This window comes from Melospiza melodia, chromosome 4 (genome assembly GCF_035770615.1).
Source record: "Melospiza melodia melodia isolate bMelMel2 chromosome 4, bMelMel2.pri, whole genome shotgun sequence".
NCBI classification, from domain to species: Eukaryota; Metazoa; Chordata; class Aves; order Passeriformes; family Passerellidae; genus Melospiza; species Melospiza melodia.
Genome location: NC_086197.1, coordinates 19,771,783 through 19,796,817, shown reverse-complemented (window position 1 = coordinate 19,796,817; position 25,035 = coordinate 19,771,783). Strand labels below are relative to the sequence as shown.

Below are 25,035 nucleotides of genomic sequence, written 5' to 3'. Positions count from 1 at the left end.
GCAGAAAGGTATGGCAGCTCTTCAGCTTCACCTTGCATTAACTGACTTTGTGTCGAGTGAAAAGTTGCAGAGTTCCTAAAACTGAGGATTCTGCCATCAAGTGTTAAAAATAACTCCAGCACCCTCTGCCAGCTACAATAATAAGGTTTTCCTGAAGACAGCTTTGGCTAAATCCTAGAATAACAATGTCACAGGAATTCTAGAAATGCTAAATCTGCAGTTATGCAATCTAATGTCTGTTGTATGGACAAACCCCACACTTCAGGCCACTGATGGCGCATCAAGTTAGAGGAGAAAGGCGCCCCTTTTCCACCTTCATTCATGGTGTGACACAAGGACACCATTCTCCTCATCTTCTCTGAGCTTATTTGCTGTCCTCCACCTCTCGAGGCAACAAACTAAATGACATAAAGCAAAGTTCTGGGCTGGCACAGCAGCCTGTGGTTCTTATCTGTGTTCTCTGCCTCCATTCCCAGCTCTACCTGTTTTTGCAGAGAACCCTTTGCTGGGTTTTGCTTCCTGGATGGTGGCTGCCAGTGCTTCCGGGGGATGAAAGCCAGATTTTCCTGTGTACAAGAGAGAGGGATGTGCTGGCGGTTGCATTTTCCAAGAAAGAGGTGTACAGTACAGCTTCTCTTTTACAAGATTAAACAATTCTAAGAATGTACCCTTGTGTGGCTCATATCCTCTGGCTTTGTAAACTCAACCTGTGCTTTCCTGCAGGGCCTTCAGTACACATGCTTTCTATGCTCTGTTCCTAACATCTTAAGCCAATCCTTTTTGCCAGTTTGTCCAGAAAACAGGCAAATGGAAATAAGCAACTGGGCTTCTAGAAACTTGCATAAGAATCTGTGTGTGAGTGCCGAGCTCTGATGAAGGAGGCTCTGAGCCCAGGAATGTACCTACTTTCTCCTTCCTGTATTTAGCTGACTAAGATTCCTAAACAGCGGCTCCACATCCTAAATTACAGGTTTGGACTGGAGCACTTGGCCCATGGCTTGGATATCTTGTGTAATTCTGCTGCAGCTAAACTCAGATTTTTCCAGAAGATGGCCCTGTGTCTCCTAACACTTCAGGCTTTTTCCCCCAGGATCATTATTCCCAGCTAAGAGACTGCAAAGCAATGCACTAAACAGGTGAGATGCTCAGAACTAAGATAAGGGGCTTCTTCCCTCAAGTGCTGCTCCCTCTGCTCTCATGTGCTGCTGATACTGGTGCAACTCTGTAGAGCTGCTCCTGTAAAACAGGGCAGAGCAGAATCTGAGAGCCTGAGTCAGAATGTTTTCCTTCACCGTACGCACTAATAAAGAATAAATGGCGATACTGGTGTTAAGACATAAAAGCAACGACCAGAGTAGCAGTTCACATGGCTTTGCAAGATTACAATCTACTGGCAGTGTGTTCTGTTAGCTTTGTCTTTGGAGATAACCCTCTTAATCAGCTGGAAAACCAATGGAAATTGCTGACTAGAGAAAGATGCTATAGAAAAAGCAAAGGAATTGGAGGGCAGCTGAACTGTGAACCTAAATAACAGTAATAAGTCAGACAACCACTAACACTGCTGAGCAAATACTGTACTTGAGTGGGAAGAGAAAAACTCATGGGTATGCCTGCAAAAAAATATTCTCCTGTGGCTTGGTCATGTGCACACACAAAAGAAATTGAAGCTGAACCATTTGCTATGGTAGTGAGAATAGTTTTTGACAAAATGGGATGTGACAGAAGATGTCTGGAATAAACATTAAAAATTAGGGAAGTTTATGGCCTCAGAGGAAAAAGAGAGCAGACCCTTTCAGACAGACGGAATTGATGAAGCACATTGCTTTTTCAGACTCACAGAAAGTGGTAACTGGCCAGTTGGCTACTTCATCTGTGGAGAAGGGGCCAAATTGCTGCTTCCTTTCTTTCAGTGAAGGTGCATATCTGAGTCTGCTCTCCCAGCCCTTCTGCTGGATTTATTTATCATGAAGCCTGAAGGAAACAGATACCAGTTAAATCTGTCAGGCATGATGGTAAATCAGCTGGTTTACAAGCTACAGATTGATAGAGGGAATAATTGTGTCTCTTGTTTCTTTAAAGTTTATGATCTTAACAATAACACAGATGCGATTGAAGAAATTTATTAGTGATTGAGCAAGTCCTCCTAGTCAAGCAGTTATTCTTTTATCATAAAATGTGCAATAAATTTAATATGGTTCTTTGGCACAAATTAGTGACTGTCTGCAAAAGCACTGAAGATAAATGTCTGACTTATAGTGCACAAGTGGTTATAAAACTCCCATTCTAAAACAAGTCTTTGATCAAAGTAGCATAGTTGCAAGGCACACTGATTAGAAACTGAAACATTAATTATGGTGAAGGATCAAGAAACCTCTCATCTATGCTTAAATAAGAAGTAATAAAGAAGCAGAGATTTGTCCTAAGGCCAAAGCTAGAGAGTCCTGAATTATTACTAACAAAGCACAAAGGTTTATGACATTTCAGTACCTCATTTAATAGTTGTACTACTCTAAAAGTGAACCCTGCTCATTCAGGAATGGTGCAAGAATAAAGCCCTGTCTTGAGTGAGCAGGCAGCACAGGCAGCTGCATTTTAAGTAATGTACTAAAGTAAGTACAACCTGCAGGAAGGAGGGGGAAGAGGTCTGAGGGTCTGAGTAGAATAAGGCCCATGGCCAAACATCCTGGGAAGTGCTGTTCCATCAGCTGCTGTGATTAGTGGTGCCAACCCTTATACAACATAGACGTATCACAAATTTCTATCTGCACTTGAATAAAAGCCGGTTTTCAGTTGGTAGCCTTTGATCTGGTCACTACTGAAAACCTATGAAAGACAGAAGAGATTAAAACACCTCAAGCTGAGCAGCGAAGTAGAGGGGAAAGATCCAGGTTTGTGCCTTCTCTGATGGAAAGATGGATGAGCAGTGGTGGTTTGAGTCACCCAACTTTGGTATGGTCTGTCAGGAAACAATGGAATAAGATACGATACCTAAAGCAACACTTCTAAAAAGTGGCAATACCACAACATGACTAGCCTGTGCAACTCATCAGCACAGTTTACCACAGCCCATTACTGCAGCATTTGGAAGGATTAAATATGTGCAATGCCAGAAATGATAGTTTCTCCATTAGAATGAAAATAAACATATGGTATAAAGTTTCCAGACTCACAGATGTCTCAGACCTTCAGCTGGGATGGTTCAATAGAGGCAATATTTTCCAAAAACTATTCCCTAGATTGCTTTGCATTTTTATATGAAGCACCTTAGACCAGAATCTGTCAGAACTAATATACCACATCAGATGAAATGGACTAGTGCAATAAAAACATACATATATAATGTAAACCCATCTCCGGCCATTGGTAATCAAGACCTGATCCAAAAAAAGCCACCCCAAGCCCCTAAAGAATAAGGTTATTCCTTGAGATGGAGGAGTCTTTCAAAAGATTATTTGTACAGATGTAAGTCCCATATAAAAAAAATTAGGAAATACACAGAAGTTCAGCTCTAACAGAAGTCAACTGATTCAGCCAAAAGCAGATGCAGTGACTGCAAGAATTTTCCTCTATCCTACCCTCCTTCCATGTCTGAAATTCTGCTGGTCCCTTACCTGTGAGACTCTACCTTTCCTCATCTATTCCTTCTGCTTTTCTTACTGACCAAACTGGCCCTGGTGACTGAGAAAAGACACAACCCAATAATCAACATTTCCTTGCCTGGTTGAGTTTAGTTTACAGCATCAGGAAACAATAGGGAGCCGTGTTTGTGCAATCTCTCAAGAGTGTAAAGAGGGGAAATTTTAGTACTGGGTTCACATCCCATTTTCAGTCTCTTCAACAAATGGAAAAAGTAAAAAAAAAAAGAATTTTTTTTTTCTCAAAATGTATATTGTGGTAATGCATCACTGTCCTCTAAAAGCTCTGGTTTCATACACTTGAATGGCAAAAGTCAAACAGGCTGAAGAAATCTAGAATACACATTGTTTACAAAATCACATTTCAGAGAGAAAAAACACTGATAACACTTTTGGAAATATACTTGTCTTTCAGATAACTAATAATCACTTAGGCTTGAGCTCCCCAGACCTTTCAGCTAAGCCCTGCTGCTCTGTGCCAGTCAGCCTGAGCTTCGCAACAGCGGCTCCAACCTCGTGCGGCGGCTCACTGCTGGGGCAGAGGTCTGAGGTTACTGTCATCAGTCACCACAGGCTTGTAATACTCGTGTCAGAGCTTTCATCCTGATGCCTCTCTCAAATCCTCTCCTGCAGGTTCAGGCAGGGACAAAGCAGAGAACATGTTGGAGGTTGTCATTGCTCCATGCCTCACGCTTCTGTAACACTGCCCAGCATGCCCCAAGTGAAAAGCAGCCATTGAGTGTGCCTGAAAAGCTGGTAGCTGCCGTGGTCTTTGTTACAGCCCACTAACAACCAGGAAAGGGCCCCGCCAGGGGCCCAGCGTGCTTTTGGGAGGCTTCCACAATGAAAGCAGCAAAGCACTGAAACAAGTGCTACATTGTCTTCCCCAATTAAGCACAGAGTATTGCACCATCACTGCTGTAAATACTCTAGAGTGCCAAATTGTGCCGTTTTGCTTCTAGGCCCTCATTCAGGTCTGTAATAAATCAGGGCAGGTGTGAGCACCTTTGTATTTTAAGTAACCTTTAGGCACTGCATGCTGGAGCAGAAAGTTCCTCCCAAGCCCAAACAGAAGTTGGTCCATTTTGTGTCCCTCAGAGTCAGCCAAGATGGGGCACTGAGCAAGCAGGCTAGAATATGGTCCCATTACCCCAGAATGATCTGCCACCAGCCCACAGCTCTGAGACTGAAAGGCAGGGATGAAGACATCCCCAGGTGTCTTCAGCAGTCCTTCAAAGACTTTTTTTTCATATGCATGGAAGGGAAGAGCAATGTCCCTAATAATTGAAGCATCCTATAGCAGCTATGAGTTTCATACCTTCTAGTTCAGCAGGTGGTGGAAGAGAAGCTGTTTCTTTCATGACAAACTCATGAACAGCCAATGGCAGCTGTAAACGTACAGCAAGGAGAGATAGGAAGGAGAGCTATTGCTATGGTGTAAAATGGTCCTTCCCAACAACACTTACTGCCAGTCCTGCTTCTCTTCTTTCTTTGGCATTGTCAAAACCAACAAATTTGACATCCTCTCTTCATACTACCTCATTTCCAGATGCCTCTGGCATCTGTTTTCTTCACAGGAGAAGCAGTGTGGTCTTGGCCCTGCACTTGCAGATAGCAGAATCCAACTCTTGCCATTTTTGTTAAAAGACAGCAGCACAGCAGAGCAGTTTGACTTGCCCTACTTCAGTTTTTCTTAAAGTGAATCAGATATCCCTGTTGCACCAGAACAAAGCTCATGAAAAGGAAGGGAGAATAGCATTGCTGCACGCCCTTCGCCACCACGACTTAGGGCTGCTCTCTCATTATAAAAAGTGTAGGAACCATAAGTTGTTTTCAGTACAATTTTAGTGACCAGACAAATAATTTCAGTAACCAGTTTTGTGCTTTTTTTGCTTAGTTTGGCCTACGTGTAATTTTGCTTGCCATATTGGCTTATGGAAAATATGGAAAATATGACTGTTCTGAAAAAACAAGCTTACTCTGAATTTTGGCAATGATGAGTAAACAGTACAAAAATGTCACTTATTAGGAGGTTTCTTGGGATCATCTTAAACTGAGGCAGTAAAATATACATTCATATACACTAAAGCAACTACAGTTTTTTAACCACACAGTAAAGCAGCTATTCAGAACTGGGAATACCAGTAGATAGTCCTGACCTTCAGATTATGATACTAACAACTGAAAGTTGATTTGAGGGGAAAGAAGTCAAATCCAAATTCCTGCACTGCTGAAAGGTCCAAGCTACTCAAGCCTCTGGTCAGCAGGTGGTTGACCAGTTCTGCTCAACCAAAAAGTCATCTTCCCCTTGAGTAAGACATTTAATCAAATGGGTGTTGTAGGTAAGCCCTTGCTCGCTAGATAAGAAATTCTGAAATTATTTTCATATCGAATGCATTAGATTCTACATCCTGAGGACACTAGTATTTTCTCTTTCATAGAGATAGACAATTTTTTACTTTGCTGCCTTTTCCAGTCTAATCCCACATGCTCAACAGTTTTGAGAAAAAGCGCACAGCCCTCTCTTATTTAGAAGTTGGAATGTGATTGCCTGGGAGGAAAGGGATGGTCACTCAGGATGAATTACACCACGAGTCTCGCACATATCTCAGGGACCCTCCATCACTGAAGGAGAGGTAAGCACTAGGCTGACGCGATGTTCATTCTTTTCCTTCTCCCACCAGACTCCCAAAGGTTCCTGTCTGGAGGCAGTGAAGATTGCCATTGATGCTGGCTACCGCCACATTGACGGAGCCTTTGTCTACTTCAATGAGCATGAAGTGGGACAAGCCATCCGCGAGAAGATTGCTGAAGGGAAGATCAAGCGAGAGGACATATTTTACTGTGGCAAGGTGAGAACCTGCACTCAGATTATTTACACTAAATTCAGGATTTCTGTGAATGGTCTTTCTTAAGAGTGACGGCAGTCAACATCTGGAATGTTTCCTTCCAGATGCAACATCCTTTATTTTTCTTTCCTAGCATTACCAGAATGCTGCAGATCTTTATGAACACTGGGTTTGCTGTGAGGCACAGGAATCACTGTTCTCTGTGTAAATCTCTGATAACAGTGGGAGCCATGCAACATCCCTTTTGCTTAGTATTCTAGGCACCTGCAAGTGAAGACCATGGCTAAGTCCAGCCTAAAGTGCTGCCTAACCTGTTACTGTGCCACACGTTGTGTTGTCACACACAGAGCCCCAGCTGGACAATGATCCTGCAACTGAGCTATTTTCTGTTAGAGCAATTCCCTGCACAGGTTTGCCATGAGGTTGCACAATGAAAGGGGTGGGAGCAAGCACGTGCATGCCAGTGTCTGTGTATGGGAGAACAGCAAGTGCCTAGATTGGTACTACTGCCAGAAAATTACTCATCAAGCTACACCCTTAGTTACTGTATCACTTGTAATTAAAAAGTTCTAGGATGATGAATCAACTTACTTGGACAGAAGATGTCATTACACTTCTGTTCTAGAGCAATGAGGCTGCAGTAATGCATGAGCTATTTTATACATTCAAGTCTTAACTCTATGACTTGACTCTCTCCTAAAATAATGAAATCCCTTGTCGAATGAAGTGTCTGACAGAAGCTGTCCCAACAACGATGAATTACCCAGGTATAAGAGAGGTCATTGCACATTGTAGTGCAATGGTGCCTGTCCAGTTTCTAAGGGAGTTTATGGCCTCAAATAGTCCTTTCTGCAGTGCTTCTTTGAACACATCAGCCTAATATTTTCCCTTTCTCCTTTCCCAAATAACACGTAATCCACAATTACTCAACAGACTTGCAAATAAACACCACTGTTCCTAGAGTGAAAGATCCCATGGGATGAGAGGTCTGGTTTACTGTGAGCAATTTAGTAAGTTCTATGATCTGGGGAAATTAAACTTCATATTGGATAGTTTGCAGACCAAGTGGATTTTCAGCAGCTATAGACCAATTTCCAAGCACAGCAATTTCCAATCTGTAAAATATGCACCTCTTTTCCAAGTTTCCTGCTTGGTTCCACTGATAACAACCTTGCCATTCTGAGAAAAGCCTCACGTTCTCAAATTCTCTGGCTTTATCAGGGGAATTTCTCAGTCTCTTATGTGCCAAATATGTTGATTTGGATCAGTGAAAATATTTGGTTTCAACAGTTTTATAGTTTCATTACTGCAAATTATCAGTAATATTACAAATCAAAACCACCAAGTTGTGCCAAAAGGTTAGAACCAGATGTCCTAATAATTTTGAGTATTTTAACTTTCTCAACTGCTTCCCCTGCAGTTTATTTGCCCATATCAACTTTTAGGCTCTATGAAAGCAGATCTCCTGGTAAAATTTCCAAACTTCCTTTATTTATTAAGCCTTTCTGTATTCAGTTGTCTGATCTCATCACCAGATGATTTTCCTAGTCGATAATCGCTACTTAAACACTGAGTCATTTGGAAAACTGCAGTTCCTGCAAGCCACAGGGCTGCAACACACGGTACCACAACAGCCAATGCCTGTGCTCCCAGCCTGCAGACACAGGTGTGTCTGTGACATGACACCCACATGGATTTCTCCTACAGTCGTGTCCTCTTTGTGCTTGACAAAATGTCAGCTGCTCAGGGTGGTGGTCCATCATAACATTCCTACGACCTTTAAAAGAGTTCAAAGGCAGAAACAGAAAATACTCTGCAACTAATTCAATCCATCACAATCAAGGATTTTCACAGGTTTCACTCAAAGCTCTCACAGCAGCTCTGAACTTCCCAGAAGGAGTGGGAGGGGATCTCCCTCACCTTATGTATCTTTAGTTTAATGCACCTCACAAACTTAGGTAGCTTACAAAGTACAGGCAAATCTCAACCCAGTAGATACTTGGGGCATTGATCAATAACTGATTGATATGAACTGTTGCATCTTCTAGGAAACATGGTAGATACACAGACCATTCTTGGAAGCACCAGGCACTACGGAAGTTAGTTATGTTTTCTTCCTTACTGACATCAGAAGTACTGGGAATTCCCAAGAGCCTTCAGACTCAAGCCCCTCGTGCAGATCTTTCCTGAAGCAAAGATGCTGCAGATGGAGGGCTGATCCATCAGCAGGGACTGACGAGAGCAGCCCTGCTGAGTGGCAGCATTGCTGGAACAGTGACCTGGTGTGATCGCGCTGCATCTGCCAGTTGAAATCATCAGCACTTGCACTTGGCTCTCGCTGCTGGCTGCCTGATCAGGCAGAGCAGCTCAGCATCCAGAAATTTTAGAGGTTTTATATCAACTGCCAACATCTCACTTGGCTTATACAGCAAGACCTTTTTGGTCTCCTCTTTCATCCCAGGATATTTCTTTCATTAAACTAGAAGTAACATTTCCAGGAAATGTGGTGTCCTAAAATGCCAAAGCCAGTTGGCAGCTTTGACTGCTCAAACATGGGTTCTACTTAGGTAGATAATACAATAACTTGTACAAATCATGAGAACAGTTATAAAACTCTCAAGTTTCCATGGCATCGATGTATTGACATAGTACAAATGTTTTTAAACATAGTACAGCTGTTTTTAAAGGCTGGTTCTTCAGAACCTCTGCAGTTTTTAGAGGGAAGTATATTCACTGGCAAATGCTGAGCTCAATAGAACTGGGCTCGAAAGGGCACTCAGAAAAACTACTTCTAGGCAATATATCTCAGGTCACCAAATTTCTAAAACACAGTAACAACCTGGACATGAAGGGTCTAGAAAGTAATTTCCTTACTTAAACACAACTTAAGCTCATTTTGCAGGTAAAATGCTTAAAAAACAGATAGACCAAAGCTTTTCAGTAAATCCAGTGGAACAACTTAAACTCTTGAGAACAGGACCTTGGTCCCTTACTGCAGCACACCTCAGCCTCTTACCACTGTCTGCTGATCATAAACTCTTCACATCTTGCAGCATACAGCTGAGAAAGGCCTAGGATGAATTTCCAGGTGTTTTGGTTTGTCACCTTAGGGCAGGGTCAGATGTCCTGCTCTCAGTACAGCTTAACATGTCCTTGCTTCTGAGGGCAGAACAGAGCAGATTGTTTTCCCAGGGAATAACTATAACATAGTTAAAAGAAAAAAACCAAGCATCTAAAATAACTTAAAACTTACACAGGCTATGCCCTTTAACACCTATAATCAACCTCTTCTCCCATAAGTCACAATTCAAGTTTTGTGTCTGTAGAACAAATTTATTCTATACCTCTGCATGTAGTGGCTGTCAGCTTTGGTGGCAGAACTGACTAGACAATGACCATACGAGCAAACAGCAGGTTTTTCCAACCAGCAAAAGTGGCAAAAACCTAAATGTGACTCCTCACGTTAGTTTTGTGAGTTGAAAAAAAAAAAAAGAAAAGAGCCCAACTTATTGTGTGCATTCAAATGGTACTCAAACCTTCTATTGTGTGTTAATTCTGCTGTAGTTAAAATCACAAAACTCAATCAGTTTACAAAGAGCTCGTGGTTACTAATTACCATGCTATGGTTTTATCCTTGCAAGAGACTTGTATCAGCACAGTTCAGTTAGAGATAGTGCTGAACACTCACCAGCTGAGCACACTCCATAGCAACCTCAGGCATGAAAGGAAGCAGTTTGCATTAAAGAGGTACAGAAGACTGTACTTTAACTACTCACACCTGCACTGCAGTGACTAATCACATACACATTTTTCTGTGAGGACTGGCGAATAAGAGAAAACTTTCCTAGGCCAGGCAGTCTCTCAGGCTCCCTGACCACAGGACAAAAACCAGAAGATTCTCTTAGTGCTGGGTGCTTGGCTGCTCAATAGCTAACTCACACGATCCAGGCTTCTGCCTTCAAGCATAAAACTGACCACAGATTCCTTGTGGGAACAAAGTTTTTCAGTGAAAGCATATGCTTGGAAAACAAAAGGAATCTAAGTTCATTGAGCAAGAGTTTGCAATATACTCAGCTCAGAATAACCTGTTTTGTAATAAAAAAATACGTAATGGCTTTACTGGGTCAACACTTCATCAGTCCTGGGCAAGAACTGCTGTCTTAACCTCTGCACCTGGCTCTGCCAGAAGGCAAGGTAAGGCACTCACCTCTGCCTTGCAGGGATGGAGCCCACGATGCCTTTGCTCTCTGCATAGTGGGCTCTGTCACGAGGACAAGAGGGAGGGAGCGTGTGCTGGGGGTCTTCAGCTGGCTCTCTGTTCCTCCTGGCACCCAAAGAAAGCCTGTGCTTGCCTCCCCAGCTGTGGAATACCTGCCACCCCCCGGAGCTGGTGCGTCCCACACTGGAGAAAACCCTGAAGATCCTGCAGCTGGACTATGTTGACCTCTACATTATTGAGCTGCCAATGGCTTTCAAGGTAAAAAGAAAAATTGCTTGGAAAAAGTGCATTAACTTAACTTGAACCAAGACCTCCATCTAGTATATTCCTTGCAGCTTCCAACCTAGGCTGTCAATAGCATTTTGAGCAGATAACATATATATTTTGATATATACTGCATACATGTATTTCTGTGCACTGCCCACCCAAAGAGAGCCATTTATCAGGTGGTGTGAGAACAGGCCAGGAGAGATGTTGCTTGGCGTGTTTCTGCTGGAAGGACAGGTCTCCCAACTGTGGTTGAGCAGTTCCTACTCTGAAAAATTGCACAGCTGGGCAGTACCTGTGTCTGAATTCCCTCTGAGCCATGAGGAGAGAGCCACTGGAGGAAAGAGCTCATACAAAGCAGCAACAGGCCAGGGGCAAAGTTCAGAGAGGGAGAGAGAAAGGTAGAAAGTCACCAAGTTTGGTTTCCTTATTCTGTCCTAAATTAAAGCTGCTGGGAAAATTGTGTTTATGATCTTAATCACTGTAACTGCAGCACTCAGCTTCACTAGATCACAAGTGGTGCCAAACATGGCACAATCTCTCATTCTTAAATGCCAGTGTAGAGTCTGATATTCCCTCATACTGCTGGCTCTGGGCAACTTGTAGGCAAAACCTTTGAATGCAGGGAGCTCACATCATAGTTGCATGCCTCCCTCTTGCAAGTCCACAAACTTTCTGTTTTCACAGCTGTTTCTACCTTGCTTTACAATTTTCCTCTACAAGTATATGATACCAAGGCAAATGAAATGAAGAGAATTATATTCAAAACATTTAAGTGGTTTTGAACTAACTAAATCTTTCTTCTAAGAGAGAATAGGGTCAGGCAATTAGTTGGTTAATTACTTCTGAACAAGATTTGAGCTCTATACTGGCCTCTTTTTGCAAGAAAGGTAGATCTCTGATTATTAAAATAATATTTTGCTGCAGACTCCAAATTATGAGAACTATCAGATAGGAAGTAATTTACCAATGAGGCTATCACATTACACTTGCAGCCCTTTTCTTCCCCCTGAGGAGGCCATATCCTATTAAGACCTGTATAGGAGTAACCAGACTCTGATATTAAAATTTTATTTATACAGTCACACGTATGGAATCCTTTTGGGTACATTTCTGAAAATTTCCCACCACTAGCAATTTCCTGTTTCCCTTTTCTTGTGTTTGTATTCTTTAGTAGTTCATTCTCCCACATAGTGAAGGTCACTGTCTCACAATATAAAGATATAGACAGCTGGCTTTAAAGTAATATACATCTGACTCCCTGAGGCTTGTATCAACAATCTTGAGTAGTTAAAGGAGTAGCAGACCTAGAGATTCATTCATGTTTCTCATGAGAGGAGAGAAAAAAATAAGTCACTTTCTTCCTGAAAAATATACACTTTTCTATGTCAAATACAAAATGAAAAAAACCCATCCTTTTGCAGTGGTGACAGGTTTCCTTTCTTTGCTCTCGCTCTCTCACAAATACACCCATCCTGCCTGTGATGCTTGCCTTTGATGAGGAGCATGCAGGTGTAACTCTAAGAAACTACTGCTCCCCTCTAGTCTGCAAGCATGGGTGCTTTCCTCCCCAAAAGTCCAGCAAAAGCAGTCTCTGGTGAGAAGCAGTGATGTACCTAAGACAGAACTTACAGCACCACCCTGAAAACAGTAAGCAACATGCCCCTGCAGAGCCCAGGCAGCAATTCGTCACAGGGCTTTCAGGCAGAGCAAGAGCACTATGGTTTCAGAGAGCACCACTCAGCAAAGCCCCTCTGCTTTTCAAGAGCTCATGAATAGCCACCACGTAGGGTGCAATTATTCACTGACCTACCAACATTAGCCTACACCTCCCTGTATTTTTTCCCCACATAGATTCCCCATTCAGGACTTCTGTCCTTCCTGCCTTTAGCCCCCTGCAGTGTTGCTCGGCCCCTCCACCCTAGCAAGGGAGTAAGCAGCTGAAACAGGTCTCTTCAGACCCCCACATGCCCTCCCTCTGCCTGGGGAGCTCATACCCCACAGGTATTTTGGGGGTAAAAAACCAGCAGGTTTTTGGGGGACTCTTCTCAGATGACTGATTTATCAGTAAGCATCAACTTGTGCACTAAATGATCTGCAAATCTCTCCCAAACTAATGATTCTGTCATCTGATAGGAAAGCAGATATTTTAGTGTTACACTGAACAAGTCTCATTTAAGTATCTTGTAAATTTAAAAGAATAACTCAAAACAGACCATTGGCATCACTATTTGACTTCCTGTTGCCCTTCTGTTTATAGGACAGGCATTCACAGGTTGTTAAAATTGCTTTCTTAAGAAAGCCTGCTTGTCAAAGACCATTTTATGAAAGCAAGGGGATGTGCAGAATTGTCTTCCTGCCTGCGTGTTGGTGATAAAATTATAATGGGAGCAGGACTTTTCCTCTCAGTGGTTAAGAGTTACTGGGTTTTAAACCAGCAAGTACGGTATCTTTTGGAGTGCCTCCAGACTTGGGACATGACATGATAAGGTGTGATCCCACACAATGGCAGTGACTGTACAGTGTTGCCACACTAATTTCAGTGCCCGTGCAGCAGCATGAAGCATGCCTTTTATCCAGTGTAAAACACAAAACTATCTCTTGCAGAGAACTGCAAGAGAAGACATCAGCATTTCTAGGATCACTGGTGCAGTGTAGTTCATGAGAACCCAGAGCTAAAACACATGACCAGCTTCCGAAAGACCTTGTCACCACTCTGTCACCATCAAAACACTGCCTTTCTCTCAGCACTTTATCCATCTGCAGGCAGTTCTTCCATTCAGAAATTCCCTTTCATAAAAAGATAGCTTGGTAGAGAAAGTTTTGCCTGGAAACTCTTGAGCAGAAACAACTGCACTTCAACACCTTGCAGAATTCTCTGCATGTAGGAGGAGGAATTGATCACTGTAGAAATCCACAGTAGCTCACACCACATCTCAGTCAAGAGAAGTTAATCTTCAAGCACCATTCCTCCTGACTTGGTTCATTTTTAAAACACAAAAGATAGAGGAAAATAGGAGGATGGTAAATTAACTGATATAATTGGTGCCTATTGACTACTATTAAAAAAAACTCAGAAGTGAGTAAATTAAAAGTGGGGCAGAGTAAAAAGGTCCGGAATTCAGACTCATTTACTAAAATTAAACAGGTCCAACTGTTTAATATGTTGAACTTGCATTCCTTGGAAAGTGTGCTGGGGTATCATGGGATGAATGGTTTGTTCCAAAATACCACAGAGTGGTTTTGCAAGTTAAGTTTTTCCACCTCACGCTATGATGGCAAACACTTTGCCTTCTAATAGAAAAAGAATGTACCCAACAGCCATCTACCTCCTTCTAGTCAAGGTATTCTCTTTTTCCAGCAAGACAGAGCAACAAAAGCAACAAGTTGTCTTTGTGGAATTCTCTGAGGAAAATCAGCACATTTGGAGGAGAGAGGCTTATGCCTGTAACTGAGACCTTGGCCCTCTGAAACCTGACTCTGTGTTTTCCTTAGGCTCACTTTTCCCATTAAATGCCTTGGATTTGAACTCAACTGAATTGGGAGGTGATAGTTACTGATCATATTAGTCACAGCTGCATGTTCCCAAGGAGTTACCACATCAACATCTTGTACCCAGGCCTATGAAATGTAGCGGCTTGAAGTCAGATCAAATGTCAAACATCAGTGAAGGGTTTTGCTCAAAAAAAAAAAAAAAGAAAAACCAAACTCCAGCAAAACACAAAAGTGAAATTGTGATCAGACACGAGGGAGGGAGGTGTTAATGCATTGCCTGCAACAGCAGTGAAACAACCAGCAAATAAGAGAAAGCTGTGCTTGTGAGATACCAGCTCATAAATCATCTCTGAAGCCTACAGAGTACAGAGACTGGAGGAAAGAGTTTCTAGTGCCCGAAGAAAGGTGGATAATGTACTTAAGAGGTTAGCTATGCCAATAGCCCATTACTGCCAGCAGCTCCTGGACCCTCCAGCTGTTGGGGACAGTACCAGCTCAGTCCAGTTCCCAGGTGACACAAGCAGGAAGCAAGGGAAGGGCCAAAGCGAAGAGGAAAGAAGTAGAAGAGAACACAAGCTGGTACTCTAACCCAGCCCTTTGGAAGGAGTTGAGTCTTCTGGATGCCATAACATAAAGGTCAAAAGTTTGCTGCAAAACAAGGCCATCCAGGAACTCCTGAGTGCACTCTCATGTGACAGTTCAGGAGTGTGTCCAAGGACGATCTAGCAGACGAGGATGTGGTAAGCCCAGCATGAGTGACCTGCTGAACTTAGGGTGTTTCAGAAAACTACTCAATTTTTTTTTGTTGTTTACTAGTAGAAACAGAGTCCATGAAAAAAATTTTGCTCTAAGGACTGAAAAATTTTTCTTTAAAGCACAGCAGTATGGTTTTACTTTTCAGCCTGGAGATGCACTCTACCCAAAAGATGAAAATGGAAAATTTATCTACCATGAGACAGATTTATGTGCCACTTGGGAGGTAAGCAAACACAACATCCATCCATATATGCTTTAAACCCACAGATATTCATTCTCATTTTTACTTGTGGTTTTCATAAACATAACTGAAGCAAATTGCCAGGGCAAATGGATCGAATTCTACTAGCTCCATGCATAAATTTCACTTCTGTCCTTAAGCATTCTTTAAGCATGCTTCTTTTTGCTGTCATTTAATTATTTTTATAACAAAACACTGTTGAAACATCAGACATCCACATTCCCTCTTTAAGAAAGTGCACTCTACATTCACTACTTGAAGCTTTTATCATTAGGTTTTTACCAATCCTTCCTCTTTATCAGATCTTCACAGAAAGAGAAAGTTGGAGCCCTCAGGAGAGACTAGGTCATCTTGAAAAAAATAAAATCTTTTTCACTTGCAGGAAAAAAACAGATTTTGCCCTAAAGTTTACCATAAAAAACAAAAGCAAAAACAAACAAAAAACCCCAACAAAAAACACCCCACAAAACCCCACCAAACAATCAACCCAAAAATCCTATTAAAAAAAAAAGAACCAACATCTCCCCACTCAAACCCCAACACGCCCCCCCCCCCCAAAAAACCAAAACCCAAGACCTTGCCATCACTTGCCATGAGAACAAGTTCACTCACTTCTAAATTTACTTATCAGATGGGAACAGAAGATTTTTGTGGTAAGAAAACTTGGAGGGAAGTAGCATTTGCCTGAAAGATCGCACCCTAGATTTGTTTGTGATGTGCTCTACCCCTTTAGGCAGATGTCTCACTAAGCCTAGTGTCACTTGGCTTCAGGATCTCGGGTGAGAGAGAAAATGAGACTAGCAATCTCCTCACATTTCTGCCTCTCAAAGCCATGGACACCTCTTTAGTTCTCAGCTCTCCCTCTGCACCAGGCCTGATGAAATAGCATCACTAACTACATCCAGTTCACACCAAGAGAGATAAGAGGTGCTACTATGTGCTCCACTTCAGCTTGCACTGTCCAGATCTGGACAGTCATGTCCCAGTTTAGCTCTACTTGAGGTACAGCAGATAAAGATGAAGAATGGTGAAATTCTGAGTGAAATTTTGAAGGGGGAGAGAGCCCAGAGGGGGCCTGAACTTTCCCTTGGCAGCTGAGCCATCCAGGCTGGGTCTCAGAGGGAAGGGGGACTTCCATGTTGGCTGTTTATGTTACATTTGAATTTGGCTGATGCAGTTCATTCCCCTCTTTCCACAGAATGGTTGCTCGGATATTAAAAGCAATAGCTCACCCAGCACTGCTATATTTTTATCTTTGAGTGGTGTTTAATATAAAGGTTATTCTATAGCAGGCCACTCTCTTCAGCTAATAAGCCAAGAGAAAAATAGGTGCAGGGGAACGCCTGCAAATAGCAGCATTAATCTGAATTAAAATGGCTCAACTCAATCCAGATAATTTCACTCTCTCAGTGAAATAAAGCTAGCTGGCAAAAATTAATTCAGATGACTGTATTTGCTGACTTGTCACTGAGTGATAGAAGGCATATGAGGCCAACTAGAGGTCATCAAACAGAGTGCCTCTTACCTCCCTGCTTTCAGCTCCTGTAAGACAGAAAGAATAACAAAACCCAGAAGGGCATCCAGCTCCATGGTGGGGTCTGCTCTGCCTCAAACAGTCACTGAATTGTTTGTGTGCAGAGTTTCAGGCAGAGAAGGGGAAGACTATAGGAAAGGACCCCCTTTCCCCTTAACAACCCAGCAGATGAAGCAAATGAAGCAAATGAAGCAAATATATTAATGCCCAGTATTCATAAGAGTTTCTCAGGTACTAGGGTTTGTCTAAAGCACAAAATATCCAGAATGCCTCTCTCCCATCCACAATTTTTTTTCCTGCTTGATATTGTACTGAAGTTTTCTGTGCATGTTTTGTGATGTGCCTTGCCAGATATTTAGGGGATTTCACTGGATAAAGACTTCATATGAAAAACTGTCTTAAAATCAAAAGGAGTGAATTGACTTATCAGGAAAGGAATCTGTTTTGTTCACTTTGCCCTCTCCAGCTTTGAGGTACTGCTAAAGCAGCATAAAGTAAGCAAAACTCTCTAAAAGCAGTTCCCTGGCACTTAAGTATCTATATCTCAGGTTAAATCTTCCTGCTCTCCAGACAATCTCTACCCTCACAGGAGGTAAAAACATTAGGGCTTGGTCTGGAAAGCAGGTCGACACAGGAATAGAGTTTGGTTTGTCTGGACAACACCAGCCCTCATGCTAATAGAGCTGTTAGCTCTGCTGCAGCAAAGGTTCTCAATAATGGTCTATCTTCCACCTCTCTCTAAAATGCATGCTCCAAGAAATCAAGCCAACCTGTGGGATTCCTCTTGTCTTTGCTTTCTTTACAGGCTCTGGAGGCATGCAAAGATGCTGGCTTGGCAAAGTCTATTGGAGTATCCAATTTCAACCGCAGGCAACTGGAGATGATCATGAACAAGCCAGGACTTAAGTACAAACCTGTCAGCAACCAGGTATGACTGCAAGCCAAGGGCAGTGCCTGCCACGGTGCCACTGCCCTTTGGGGAATGCAAACACACAGCCTAAGCCTCCATGTACACAAAGGTGATGTGTTTTTTGCCACAGATGCTGCCCTCCATGCTTCCCTTTCTAGCTTGAAAACATTACTCTTCCTATCTAGGCTAAAGATCAATATTTGAAGGCTCTGGAGCAATCACTTTCCTCAGTTTCTGCTCCAGGACTATAAAACCGGTGCCTCTGTGCCAAAGCTCCATAACAAGATTGAATGCTGAGTCAAAGCAGATCTTAGATTTCTGCCATGTACCTTACTTCAAGTCCAAAAATTCCCAAGAAAGCCATTCAGAGCTAACCAGTGCTCAGTGAAGCCGTGTCTACCTTAGTTAACACCAGCACAACCCTACAGACCCTGTGTCACTCCAGGCTTCTCAAGGGTAAAAGCCATTAGAAGCAACTCCTGAATTCCCTGTACTTGCCTCTCTTGTACTTTTCCTATAAGACATTTGTAAGAGATAGAGAAAATGTTCAATTAAAGGAGACCCTGTTACGTGACTGGCCCTAGTGGAACAATCCCGTGAAGATGACAGGCACATCCGAGTTAAATTACAGCAGCGGGGCTCTGAGAAGGTGACAAGTGGCAGCGACCCATCTGAGTGCCCAGTACCTTTGGCTCTCGCATTTGGCAGGTCTCTGCATTTCCTAGAAATCTCTGGGAAGCCCTTCTGACTAGTCTGGCACAAATATCCACATTAGCAGTAATCGAGATGAGGCCAGGGACCAACCAGGACCAACTTCCCACTCCCAGCACGTGGCCTGGAGGGCTGGAATGGCCATGAGGCAGGGCAAAGAGGCAGACCACAGCTTTCATTTCTGTATTTGGCCTGGAGGGAAAGGCTGCCTGCGAGAATAGGAAATTCCAGCACCCTTCCCTGGTATTAACATGCCCAGCGGGTGCAAAATGCAATTGCTGTTTCTGGCTTGCCCCTAAGACTGCACTGAGCATTGCTGATGCTTCCTGGGGTCGAGGAAAACCAGGCAAAAGATTAAGCTCAGCTTAGGGCAGCTGGCCAGCAAGCAGAGAAGTGCCAGATAGCTTCAGACTTGCCAGATAGCAACCACTGCAAACAGTGGCTGCTCTGTCACCTTTGAGACAACCATTTCCCAGAGTCTGAGATCACAGCCAGAATATCCATGCCTGTGAGGGAACAGTGTTTGCAACGTGGGAGGGCACAGCTCGCAACAAGGTCATAATCTCACCTTTTGAATACTCCCCCTACCTTTCTAACTGGAACACTTTATGCCAACACTTCCCTAAAAACAACATCAGATTAGTCATCCTGAATGCAAGAGGCAGAGAAAGGGAGAGCTGACCCACATGAGATGGGTTTTCTTCTCGGTCTACTTGTCTAGTGAGCTTGCCTCACCTCCATAATCCCCACTTATTGCCACCTTTCCACTGCAGGCCAATAAAAGTTCCCTGCAGCCAAATTATGGTTCCAGATGTTAATCTGCTGTCCACCAAAAAAAAAAAAAAAATAAAAAAAATCAATCACCCAGCAATGTACAATTAGAATAGTAGCCGCAGATGGTGTTTCTCCCTATTCCTTTATTTACATCTATCCCCTCCTGAAAGCATCACCTGGTCTGTAGCTCTCACAAATATTGGAATATCTGCCTCTGTGTCTGGTCCTGTTGATTAGTCATCCTTTCTGTGCTACTCTTGCAGGTAGAATGCCATCCCTACTTCACCCAACCCAAACTCCTAGAATTTTGCAGACAACATGACATCGTTATTGTTGGGTACAGCCCATTGGGAACCTCAAGGGATGAATCATGGTAAGTCCCCATATTACTTTCAAATAGAGGGGTAATATTCAGGGAAACACAGTTCTCCACTGCTGGGTCTCTGTGCAAAATACCTCTGCCCCCATTTTTTGAAGTGGTTTTGAACCTCAGTGTCTAAATATTACTGTTGTGAGTGTAAACTTTCAACACTCCTGCTGCATGCTGTCATAAACAGAACGCTAGGTGTCTGCATAGGAGGTTGCCTAAGGTCTCCTCTAACAGCAGGCAAGTGTTTGGAATGGGGAAGGTGTGGGGCTTAGGTGAGGAAGGAGAAACGAAGTCAAGGTTAGGACATCACACAGGAAGTTGCCTTTGACAATGCGCCAACCTAAGAGCCAAAGCTTTTCTCCTGTCTTTCACCCTATTTGTCAAAAAGTGCAGTGTTCTGTCCACAAACAAGTAGATGCCCCTATGTTTTGACATTAAAGATGAGGAGGTTTTCTTTTTTTTCCCACTTTTTTTCCAGGGTAAATGTGTCCTCCCCTCCTTTACTGAAGGATCCTGTGCTGAATGCCATTGGCAAGAAGTACAACAAGACTGCGGCACAGATCGCTTTGCGTTTCAATGTCCAGCGAGGGGTGGTGGTGATTCCAAAAAGTTTCAATCCACAACGCATCAGAGAGAATTTCCAGGTACATTCATACCCCAGTAGTACATGGGCAAATCCACTTACATTGGCTTAGCCCCTGTAGAAGGTAATATTCCCATTTTTTCTGTAGACATATGTAAGGCTTGATCAGTGGCAAACTTTGCCACATTTGATGCTTCTTGTCCCCACCACTAAATGGTAACAAGGGGTATGACAATAACAGGGCATAGAGGAAATTTTGGTGCCTCTTTACTCTCTGGAGCAGCTAAAACTCCAGCTGGTGGTGTGTCCCAGAGCAGCTGCTGCTGCAGTGAGCAGGACAAGCGAGATGAGGTAACTCAGTAGCTGAGCAGCCCAAGGCTGCAAGAACTCAGGAAGGACTGATTGTTCTGCCCAGTCTTCAGGTATGGGACAGCTCTGCTAGGGAAGGGTAGCTGCACACAAGTGTGACAGAAAGGTTCACAACCATGCCACCAGAAAACATTTGGTTTGACTACCACCCAAAAATAAGATTACTTCGTTCTTGCATCCCTTGCAGCACTCAGTACTCACACTGCTCCCTGCTTCCCCTGGAAATACATTGCTTTCAAAGCTGGTGTCTCAGTATTGCCAGACTACCTTCCACTTTTTGCAAAAAAGGTGTAGGCAAATGTGACTGGGCTTATTCATGTCCTCGAGACTCCTGAAAATGCAAGCAAGCATGGGTTTGTGGGAGAGATACAGGGAGAAGGAGGGATTGTATTTCTGGAATCTGTAACATATGAAGGTTGATCATGAGAAGAAATGCTAACTAACACATTCCTAACATCTCTTCCATTAGATCTTTGACTTCTCCCTCACTGAGCAAGAGATGAAAGAAATTGAAGCCCTGAACAAAAATGTTCGTTATGTGGAACTGTTAATGTAAGTACAGGAGAAATCCTAGATCCTCATAGGGCATTCCTGTTCTTTCAGAGAATCATAAAGGAAAAAAAATCACTTCCTTTTAATATTAATTTTTGCATAAACAACCCTATTCTAAGGTAAGGCTTGAACATGAGAGACTTTTAATGCAGCCTGAATATGCTCCTGGACCCATTGCAAAAATAAGTGTACAATATTTGCCTGCAGCTCAGGTTCTCAAAGCCCACCCAGTAGAAAGTGAGTGTATGTTAATATTCCATCTCTCCTCCATTTCTTTAACTCCTTCTGCTATGTGGTGAATGGCGGTCTCAGACACTGATAAGGCATAGCATCATCCCTGTCTAGAGGCGTGGATATTGGAGCTGAAATTCAAATAAAATTGAATTTTATCTTTTTCTAAGAAAAACAGAAGAACAGAAAGCTTGTTTGACTGCTAGACCACTTCCTAACTATCTCTTCTGAGACCTATCCTGGCTTGATCTCTTGCTGCTTGTCACCACCCAGTATAGTCTTGCTTCACCCGAAAGCTCCAACCTAGCCAAAAACACCTCTCTTCCAGAGGATGAGGCTGTTTGTTTATCCTTCACCTCAAAAGCATCTACACCTTATGGCCAAACTTTGTTTTCCCCTTTTCAGGGCACTCAGTAAGTAGCCAAATGCTAGAGATTAATTTCCATGCATTTCTCCTTTTACCTTAGATTATCTGTGTCCTGCTAAATTGTAGCGTGAAATGAAAAGCATTGATAACAGCATCAATAGCACTCTAAAATGTTGACCATTGCTCAAAAGATACAGGGAAATGTTGCAAAGAAACAAACAAACCACTTACTGTGCTGCATAAATATGATCAAAAATATGCACTAAGTTAAAAGCATCATAATGGAGTTCATTTTTCACATTTAAGCTCAGCCAGGTGCTCTTGTTTCTTAAAACTTAAAATAGCCTTCCATCAATTAGCAGTACTTAGATCCAGAAGGCTTCTCGCAAATGGCCTCAGAGATTCTTAAGTGTGTTTTGGTATCTGACACAGTTTGGTTTTATATAGCAAAATTGAGTTATAGCATCATTTAAATCTTGAAGATTATATACACCAAATGCAACCTTAGTGCAAAGTCAAGAGCCTTTCCCAGAATCAAAGTCAAAGGCTGCAAATGCCCACAGGGGAAGAACTTTCTAAGCTACCAATCTAAAAAACTAATAAGTTAAATGCTTTGCTTTATTAGACGGAATTTGGTCATAGGAGGCCACCAAGGATATAAGGAAAACAGGATGCATAGGAGGGGCATTGCAGCTCTAGTTTTCACAAGAGCTCTGTGTTTGGGGAAAAATGTTTAAGTACAATCTGATCTCAGCTATGAAAAAAGCCTTATTGGAAAAGTGATGTTGCCACGTAAGGAGCAGATATATAGATTGATATATATAGATATATATGCCTACTCTGCGTTACCACACTGAAGTGTCTGGAATTGACACTGCATCAGACAAATTACCAGCCTAAATGCATTTCTTATTTCATCCAGCAATCTGTAGCTGAAAAAGTCAAACCACGCTACAGAAAGACTTTTGGTTAGTCAACTTCATGCAAAACCTTTGACTGCTGTGATACACATGCCAGCAGGAATGGAAAAATCCAGCTTTTCTCTGGTTTTTCCCCTTATCAGCTACCATAAAGAGTACTGTGTGCAAACCTGTTGTTCCAATGGTATGAGTAAGCCCATGCAAACAGGATAACGCAATCAGCGGAATGAATTAGCAAGTTGAGCATCTGAGAAGAAAATGGAGGTTTTATAAAAACATGAGTACTTCAGGAAATCTTAATCTGAAGTTGTTTCTTCTCCTCTTGGAGAAATCTGGAAGCATTGTGCAGGGCAAGTTTTACATTAATGTATCTGCTTGATTTATCTTATGCTCCCATTCTCTGCTATGGATGTTTTTCCCTACCAGCTATGCCAAGCTGCACTGACTTCTCCAAGTGAATCATTTTCACTCAAAGGACTCAGACTTTTGAATATGTGAGATCTGATTAGCAAGCATGCTTAATAGATGAAAAGTAGAGATAATGACACTGGCAACTCAGACATCATTAAATTATACTGAAGTCAAACAAGCCAAAGTGTTGTGGCTTGTTTTGTTTTTTGGGATTTTTTTTCAACCAACTCAATCTGTTAATGTGTAAACACTTGATCTTGGCTGAATATCGGAATGAAATGTTTTGACACAACCAATTCAAAATGTTTGATGCCTTCCAGTTAGTTACCTTCAATATTGTGAAATGTGTCCTTCCCAGACTGGAACGGTTCACAGCTGGGTAAATGCCAGTATTTTTTGTGCTGTGCTGTAAGGCAAGGCAGCCAGCTGTCATGGTGCACCTGAGAATGCTCTTCAGAAATTTTTCATTTAGCTAATGGAAAGTGTTTGTCAAGCCAGGGCTTGTGATTTAGCATCAGCTTCTCAAACAAACAAGAAAACCCACAACAGAAAACAGCTACCTCTCTCTCAAGTCTGCCAATAATGGGCAAACACAGCGTTATTTTTTTCACCTGAAGTTGACCCTGGGAATTTTCTTCTTGCCTTTTACAATGATCCTGAATTGTGCATCTTCCCTGAGCATGCAGTTTCTAAAACAAAGCCTGAAATGTCTCTTTGTTAGGGTGCACCCATGACCATCCCTTTCTCCCCTGAACAGGTCATTCCCAAAGCTTATTTGTAAATTCTCTGCCACAGTAGATACTGGCAGAATATCTATGTGTAGGCAGAGCTACAGGACAGCCAGACCTAGTTTAGGTATGGCAGCTGCTTGGGGAAAGCACCACCCTAGACCCAGACCTGTTCATGCCAGCTCTAAGGGCATAAAGCAAAGCAGAACAGTCTGGTGTCTCTACCTCTTCTTCACACATAGCCCTTATTTCTAGGTGTCTTTCTAGACATCTGAACAAAGATTTCCCCTTCCACAGTACAGCACACATGCTGAAACCAGCCCCCTTTCCTAAAACACTTCTACTCACCTGAGTTAAATAGTGGGAATAGTTGACATCCAGAGTCCTGTTGATTTCCCTCATCTCTCCTTAAGATATGCAGTCTGTAGGCCTGAAAAATGGTCCTTCACTGTCCTCTCCTTAAATACACAGGCTTGCTTCCAACTCTGCAGGGTCAGTCATTCAGAGCACAACAGCTTGTGGATAAGCAGGAGAGCCTTCCATGAAGGCCACACATATATTGCAAGGAAGAGGTTTGCTGGGCACAGGTCGATTGCAGTGATTTGATGTCTTGCTTCACCCAAGGAGCTCACTTGTCCAATTTGACCTTTCCACAGGTGGCGTGACCATCCAGAGTACCCCTTCAATGATGAGTACTGAAAAAGAGGTGGCTCTGGACAGCCAACCAATGCTGTCAGGCTTTGCTGAGAGACACTCAACGTCTGGTGCTTTGTCTTCATGTAAGGCTGTTCAAACCAGCATTAAAAACATGACATTTATTTCTTTTTGTCTTGTCAGTCTCTTCTTGTTATTGGTGACCAAATCTATTTAATTCATTGAATTTCTGGTTTTGGCATATCAGGCTTTAACGCTGAACACAGAGCATTCAAGACTGACTGCTGATGAAACTGAAGATTTCTCCTAAAAACAACCTCACTAGTTCAAGCCAAATCACTTTCACTTAATGGAATATTCTCCACTTAATCTGAAATAAAACCTTCCACTTCAGTAGGTATGAGGCAGAATCAGAATTACAGAATGGGCAAAGTTTGAAGAGGCTACAGAGGGGTCATG

At 42.6% G+C, this 25,035-nt stretch overlaps 1 protein-coding gene across 1 annotated transcript in view; it reads left to right on the top strand.

Moving 5' to 3' along the window:
- Positions 1 to 24,740, top strand: part of AKR1D1 (aldo-keto reductase family 1 member D1) — a 34,549-nt gene extending 9,809 nt beyond the window's left edge. The window contains exons 2-9 of the mRNA XM_063154147.1: positions 6,320 to 6,487; positions 10,845 to 10,961; positions 15,367 to 15,444; positions 17,802 to 17,924; positions 19,655 to 19,764; positions 20,240 to 20,405; positions 21,183 to 21,265; positions 24,579 to 24,740. Coding sequence (XP_063010217.1) covers positions 6,320 to 6,487; positions 10,845 to 10,961; positions 15,367 to 15,444; positions 17,802 to 17,924; positions 19,655 to 19,764; positions 20,240 to 20,405; positions 21,183 to 21,265; positions 24,579 to 24,621 — 888 coding nt within the window. The 3' untranslated portion in view covers positions 24,622 to 24,740. The remainder of the gene's footprint in view (positions 1 to 6,319; positions 6,488 to 10,844; positions 10,962 to 15,366; positions 15,445 to 17,801; positions 17,925 to 19,654; positions 19,765 to 20,239; positions 20,406 to 21,182; positions 21,266 to 24,578) is intronic.
- The last annotated feature ends 295 nt before the right edge of the window (positions 24,741 to 25,035 follow it).